Source organism: Suillus discolor (genome assembly GCF_016758755.1).
Source record: "Suillus discolor strain FC423 chromosome Unknown F5147scaffold_597, whole genome shotgun sequence".
Lineage (NCBI taxonomy): Eukaryota > Fungi > Basidiomycota > Agaricomycetes > Boletales > Suillaceae > Suillus > Suillus discolor.
The window spans coordinates 1-7,654 of record NW_024541844.1 but is presented as its reverse complement, the minus strand read 5'-3'; the positions used below and the strand labels follow the sequence as shown (position 1 = coordinate 7,654).

The window sequence follows — 7,654 nt, the reverse complement described above, 5'->3', positions numbered from 1 at the left end:
ATACTACACGATATGTACACTCAATTTCGGCTTTAACTTTTTAACGTTCAACGTGTAGTGCTCGATCATCTGCCTGAAACGCCAACGCCAAGCGTGCGAAATCGTTTCAGAACACAAGCTCAAGTGGAGTACACACCTGAGCCAAAGTGAGGCATCGAAGAGGTTGGAGTGAAGTGTGCACATGGCGACGACGCGAATCGAGCGTTTCGTACTGATCCGTTTTCGACACGGCACCAACTTTCAAATCTCATCGATGGGGAGGCGTGCTTGGATGAGCCAACATCGCGAGGTAGTTTGGAGTTTGCTCGGGTGCGTCTGAAGGAGCCTGCTCTGCTTCCAACGCTATCTTTTGGATTAACAGAGACCGGCACAAACCCATCCACCTTCCAAAACCGCTTTCTCGGTTCCAAAGCATGACTCGGAGAAGTAGCGTTCTGGATACCGATAACACCGTGAAAAGAGCACGCCGAAACCATGGTGCTTCAAGAACAGGAGCATAGTAAGGAGATAACAGAGCGATCGCATGTAGGTGCAATCGGGGCTTAGGTGGAGCACGTGCATGGGGTTGATTGCAGATTTCTTTGCTGCTACCTGGTGACCTCGCAACTGCCAGTCATTCATAACGTTGTGCTTACGCATGCAAATCTAGCAGAACGGTTGAACGTTCAACATAGAGCACTGCTCTAATGAACGTAAATGGATACAAAAAACTAGCTAACTAATGTGCAATGTGTCCTCCTCGCACCTTGGTCTCACGATACCATAGCACATTAGGTTCGTATAACTCTCACACAAAATCTACCAATGTGACCCGCCAAGTAGTCTTTCGACATCTCGGATCCTGCGTAAAGCGGCTTTGTATGCTTCTGATACAAAGTCTTCCCGAAAGCTCATCCCAATCCTGCACTATTCGAGTGCTCGCAGATGGAGCCGAGGTCTGAGTTTCCTGTAAGTCAATAAGTACACGGTCTTCACGATGAACATTTTCTGGGACTGCGCTCGTCTCGATAATCATTTGCCAAGGAGATGTCGTCCCTTTCTGGTTGTGCAGGGAAGAACGCCAGAATATTCGTTGGGCTGAGAACAAGCACGGCCACTGTGAGTTCTGTGGACGTGCGGGATCAAACTGCAATGGAGAGTGAGTCACTCCCCCGATGCGGTAGTGCAGAGCAAAGCTTACATTGTACTTCTCGATGGTGTAGGTGTTGGGTTCTGAGGCATCGAGGTGAGGTCGTATGAATCGAATCTGGCCTTCGTACAAAGATACTATAGCTCCTTCATGAAACAATTTGACGAAGCGTCCAAAGGTCACAGCAGCAGGGCGAAGCTGCCAGAATGGCGTAAGCAACAGTGGTAGGTTTGCGTCGACGTTGTTGGGTACATTGGAGGGAATGTTGTACGCAGCCATCAATCGGGTGCTGACGAGCAAGATGCACGGAACCCGACCGGACAGGCGCAAGTCGTACCGTATCTGTACATAATCATCGGTATTCTCCAACTATAATATTTTCATCTTTGCACTTACACGGAGTTTGCCGTCGTGTCCCTTTGGACAGTCAATTTCAACAGTCATATCCTTTCGAAAACCGTCATAATTATCGTTTAGCTGCATGATACGAAGGAAATGCCTCCTGTCGGCAGTAATCCAGCCATAAACGATATAGTCTCCTGATGCTGCATAGTTCCGCACAAATACATTTGTGCGAAAAATGAGAGGTATCGTGATTGAGGGTATCTTTGTATTTAAATGCACAATTCCGAAGGCATTAGATCTAGTTGGAGTTCGTGAATATGGGAAATTAGGACCCGAAGGATACACCGCACCCGTCATTACACTTGGTTCGTAGTAGTATGAGATTGTCACCACGAGATGATTTATACGGACCGTCTTGGTCAAGGAAGGGGAGCCAGCACATCTCGCTCTGAAAGGTCGTGGATACAGCAGGGAATACAGCTCCCGTGCTTGGTTTCATTAAGCATAAGTTGGAGTGTCGAGAAGGGTTGAGATTTCGACAATGGAAAAGCAACACTAGCCATGTCCCACCCGGAAGAAATTTGAGACCTTGAAACACACCAGGGAAATCCAGCGGAAACGTGTAAAGACGCTTAGGGACGATGCTAGGCTGTGTCCATAGGTGGTCCAGTCGGGCAGCGGTTTTCAGCTGGTGACGAATGTCTTCCGCAGTGCATGAACGCAGATGGGGGTAACACTGGTCAAGAAAACGATGCTGAAAGAGGACGTCGCGCCAAACATGTCGTAATGAAGCAAATTCGTGTAATGTTCGACATGTCTATGAATGAAGTATAAAACGGGGGTTCAGGAAAGAGTAGTAATATGTCGCAGACTCACACTTCCAAGTCTCACGATGTCCAGGACGGAAAGATACCTCATAATCACGAGCCATACGTCGACCACGAACTTGGAAGGGCTGTGGACAGGGCCATATTGGCCATGTTGGCTGGCTGGTACTACAAACATGGGTATCAAAATCAGCGTTGGTGAGTAAAGAACTCGAAATTGTAGAACACATGGTCCTGCTGGTCATTTTCAGGCTTATGCATTGCCTGAGCGGTGGGTAGTTGGCGATCACGACATATGGCGTCACAGGTCTCAATTCTTGCTTTATTACATAATAGTTGTGTATGTTTGCTCTAGCGCCGAACGAAAGTCATTCGGATTACTATACTTGCAACTTCACTAAATTACTACACAGTGCTGCTCTTGCCAGTGTTCTTTCATGAGAGATCGACGCACTAGTTTACACGTCAGTGAGTCTCAGACGTCGTCTGTGTGCAGCCGTTGTTTCTAATCACACAGCAACTAATTTGCAGCTGTGTTGCAGGTTGCGAATAGACTCGGAGATGTCGAGTACTGGCCAGACATCAAGTACTGGTTCACTCCCACCTCAATATCTTGTCCGTAGCTTGAATTAATGACCTCCGGTATTTTATGAATGGATTTGAATCCTCTCTCAAACAGTCTGCATCAAGTAAGTCATCTATCAGTACTCAGTGTTCGTTCTTAATGTGACATAAATAGTTATCTGTATGCGTGACCACTAGCCAGTGTCCCTGTGACAAAGCGGATATCCAATCGTCTCCGCTGTCAACCACATAATCCGAACAATCCACAATTTGTCCTGTATATCCTTGATAAGACAGTTGTCATCATGTCATCAGATGTCTACTGTACCGTCACGGGATGGACCCTGAGGGACCATACGGGCTCTTCTCGGGCTATAGGCTGTCAACGTGTTGTTGACTAGGCCCCATCGGTGATGGAATACCTCCTGCGGCCACGTAGCCCCTTTAGCATGAGGCGCTCCTGCAGGGTCAAGTTCAAGTATTGGTCTTAACCTGTAAGCCCGACACTTGCTGGTGCATAGTGTTATTCACTTCCATGTCAATGCAGTCCGCAGTCCATAATACGTTCTCGACAAACAAGAAAGAAGATGATGTGGAAGAGCTGGAACATATGCCGGCATCTAATTCCCAAACAGAAGCAAGCCCTCCGGATGGCGGGTTTGGGGCCTGGGGGACTGTTTTTGGGTGGCAAGTCGTGTCTCAAATGATACCCGCATGCTGTCTCTAACAATCACGATGATGCCCAGTTTCCTCATGCAATTTTGTGGCTTTGGGTTGGTTCTAGCTCCATTCGTTCGAGACACATATCAGTCAACAGCATTTCAACAGATACATATCGTCTTTCGGAGTTTACCAAGGTACCCATCAGTCGTATGATACTCTATCCAAAGTTGATAAACGACCTCGGAAGATTATTACACACGAGTTTATATGACCAACTATCCACCATCTGCAATATCGTAAGTGAATATGCATTTACTCTGCAGTTCTTGGTCTCACTCGGTATCAGATGGATTGGTGCATTGACCTCGTTCCTCACAGTCAATGTCACGTTGATCTCAGGTCCGCTATACGACCGAGGGTGGTTGTGAGTTGCTATATCTTTATCCAGAGTCAGTCGTTAATTCCTGCACAAATTACGGATAGTTATCGATTGATGATCGTGGGGTCGCTGCTCCAATCACTGTCCTTGTTCGCCTTGTCCTTCACGAAACCTAGTCAGTTTTACTTGGTGAGCAGCCCGCCCAATCTTGTCGATAGGATACCTATACGTCGCGACCAGGCTTTTATGGTTCAAGGAGTCGTTGCTGGGTTTGGGATGGGCCTAACGTACGCTCCCAGCATCGCGGTCGTCTCTCAACACTTCTCCTCCAGAAAACGCACGTTGGTGATGTCTCTCGTCACATCCGGTACACCGCTTGGTTCCATGATTCATCCAATCATGCTCAATCGCCTTTTGAATGGTACTGTTGGCTTTGCAAAAGGCGTTCGCGCCAGTGCGGGTTTTGTCAGTGCTTTGTTGTTGATCGCTTGTTTATCCGTGCGTACAAGAGAACTGCCAGCACCGACTGTCGGTTATACTGTAGTGGCACGAAAATGCTCTCGCGAGGTTCTCTTCGTCCTCATGACCGTTGGGTGTGTATCTGGCATACCCCAAAAAATTCACAGCCTTGACAACTGATCATGCCTAGGTCAACACTATTTCAGATTGGGTTTTACTTCCCTCTGTTTTACTTGCAACTGGACTCTACCAAACATGGACTTGACATCAATTTCTCGTTCTACTCCGTACGCCCAGGATTATCCTCTTTATTATCAATCCTCAACTTGCTTTAGCTTGTGATAATGAATGCAGCCTGTTTTATCGGACGCTGCATGACAGGAACAATTGCGGCATATATGGGGGTGTTGAACTCCACGATCGCATCCACTGTCGCATGCAGTGCCATCATAATATCCATGATAGCTCTGAGGGACATGACCAGTGTGGTCGTCTTAGGACTTGCATATGGCTACTTTTCTGGAGTTTGTATGTGTCACGCTGCAGCTTGTGTAATTCCTGGCGCTGACTTTCCAAGTCATCGCGCTGATAGTCCCATTGGTGACTGTCTTGACGCCTGATTTATCTGAGCTAGGGTTGGCTTCTTTTACATTTGCATTCTGGTGATGCTGACCCTCATAAATGCAGAGCACGAATGGGCATATGTTTTACCTTCACTGGTACGTATCATCTAGCTCTGTCTCGAAACTCCTGACAGAGCGCGAATGGTCAGCCTTTGGTGGATTACTTGGTGAGTAGTTGCTTTCCGGTTTTTACCTGCCATTGAACCAATATTTTCAGGCGGCCCAATATCAGGTGCTTTGCTCGGTTCTCAATATAAGTGGTGGCTAGCGTCACTCTTCAGTGGGGTGAGTAGCCCACATTGTCTCTGTGCTTGCGCGAGCCCTATGCTAAAGTTTACATCCAGTTGGTCTCCCTTGTCGGAAGTTTGATATTCATGGTGATGCGCCTGGTTATATACCACCGAAGAATAAATGGGAGCCCATCCATAGCTGGCGGGGACACGTGAACTAGTTGTTCCATTGGATTCTATCGAGGCCGGTTATTCACTCGTGCTAGATGATTGGAAACATGCGATGACCTTCGGTCGTTTCTTTTTATTGGCACACTTGTGTCATTCCATTACAAAAGCAGATATTCGTACCTATATTTGCGCAATCTTTCTCCTTATTTACTCCTGAAGATAAGCACACATGGGATAATGCAGTATACACACGACAAATCACTTCCGAGATCTAGAACTGTGCGAAAGAACGTGAAGACCTTGGCGGCCATTGAAGGTAGTTGTGTAAAGTAGTCTCAGGAAATTGTTTGCGATTGACCGTCGAACTCGAGCAGCAGGGATGAAGAGAAAGCGTGATACACAGAATACAGTGGTTCTCAAGATTGTTGGCTGAGCAATTAGACTTCAACAAATCGAGGATGTAGAGCTGTTATCCGTGCACAATCCCTTTTCAAGAGAAGTTGTGTTGTATGGCGCATATACAATTTATTTTGATATATAGATCTGATATGCTTTGGCTTGTGCGGTGGATTTGTCAGTACCTTAAGGAGGTGCTGCAGCTGTGGGTGGGTTCAAAATCTGAGATATTTATAGCCTGTCCGAAGTCTTGGTGTTCTTGTACGAGCTGCGCAAGGAGCTGAAGTAAGGCACCTCCATCTGTGCCTCTAGGAGATGTCAATTCTGGTCGGTGTCGAGTGAGTTATTGGTTGACGACACAATAGGGGGCGATGCATAAGAGTATTTGGCATTCTCGAACTATTGGCAAAACAAGGAATAAGACGACAAACGGAAGTGTTATGATTAAAGGTTGTGAAGGTCTGCTAATCCTGAACCAGAGTCAGGCCGCTCTTTTCATCAGTGATAATCCAATGAACGAGAGTTTCTTCTCGTTCTTCCTTCCCTTCCAGCACTATATGGCAACACCCTGTACTAGTGTGCGGTCAAATAGAGGGGTGTAAATTTACAGGCGTAAATTTACACCTGTAAATTAGCGTTAATCAGCATGTGAATCTCAGAAGGGCATTTTGGGGGTGTAAATTTGGGTGAATTTGGAGTTTGCCAAACGCACCATGTCAACGATTAATTGGCTCAACTCTCCGCGTCGAAGTAGGCAGGAAATCGGTACTCTTCAAGATCATATTAAAATCCGACAATGGCATCGTTTTGATTCTAATGTGAGTAACATTTTTCGCGTGTTAAGTTCTCAGTCTCATACTGACTACACAGAAACTAAAAACACCATACAAACCTCTCGTCAAGTGGCGTGATATGGAATCCACTATCCTTGGCAAGCGTTCTGCTGAAGATTTGCCTCCCGCTGGTCGAATGCCTCCTCCACCTGAAGCAAGGAAAGTGGACTTGGACTCGGACTCAGAAGAGTTTGATGATGGCGCAGATTGGTTGGACGGTCCAGCTGCTCTTTCAGAGTTTAGGACAGCGGAAAAGGATTCGTTCGTGCTTGCAGCGTCCAGCGGTATTGATTTGCATGCACCCTACCTACGTGAACTGCTTGATTCAGTCGGAAAACAACCTTTACAGCTGGGTTCCGCACCAACAAAGAAGGCCGCAAAAAACCTTGTCTCCGTCTGTCCCCGACCCTTCTGCTTGGGACGAGTGGAAAGTTGAATAACTCACCTAATTCACCGTAATTCACCGTACATTTGACCTGATTCACCTGTAAAATAGCGTTAATTTGCAGACATGTTAATTACGGTAATCACAGTGGTGAATTTGAAGGCCTCTGGGCGCATTGTAATTTACCCTGTGAATCTCGGACAGTTCCAAATTGACCGTACACTACCCTGTACTTTTCATGGATTGGTTAGTATTTAAAATGCATCTAGGTACCAAGCATAATCAGGGATTTACTGTGAACAGAATGAAGGGATTAATATATTTGGGCAGTTGAAGAGTGGCAGCACGATGTGCAGTGGCAGCGTGGTAAGTGTGGAACCGGAACCGAGACAGCCTGAGTGTCTTATAAATGGGTTGAATCCAACTCTACTCGATCGATGACTACGGTAACGCTCCTCATCAACTTCATATGCTACTGACCGTTTATCCCGTGTTAGCGATATGCTAGGATTGCGCGATGTAGCAAAAAAAGTCTATCTTACTGTGAGAAGGCGCCAGCCCCCGGCGCAGACAACCCAGCCTGAACTAATAGAAACGGTGCGGGCATACGAGCTCAGTGGAGGCACTCGCGTTCTTCAAAGACGGCCGAC

At 46.8% G+C, this 7,654-nt stretch overlaps 1 protein-coding gene across 1 annotated transcript; it reads left to right on the top strand.

The window, feature by feature from the left end:
- Nucleotides 1-6,538: 6,538 nt before the first annotated feature.
- Nucleotides 6,539-7,134, top strand: F5147DRAFT_739357 (uncharacterized protein; the record flags this gene model as incomplete). The annotated part of the gene is given in 3 exon segments (XM_041439450.1): nt 6,539-6,604; nt 6,657-6,738; nt 6,757-7,134. Coding segments are annotated over 3 exon segments (447 nt in total), but the record flags the coding sequence as incomplete, so codon positions are not given.
- Between the last annotated feature and the right edge of the window lie 520 nt (nt 7,135-7,654).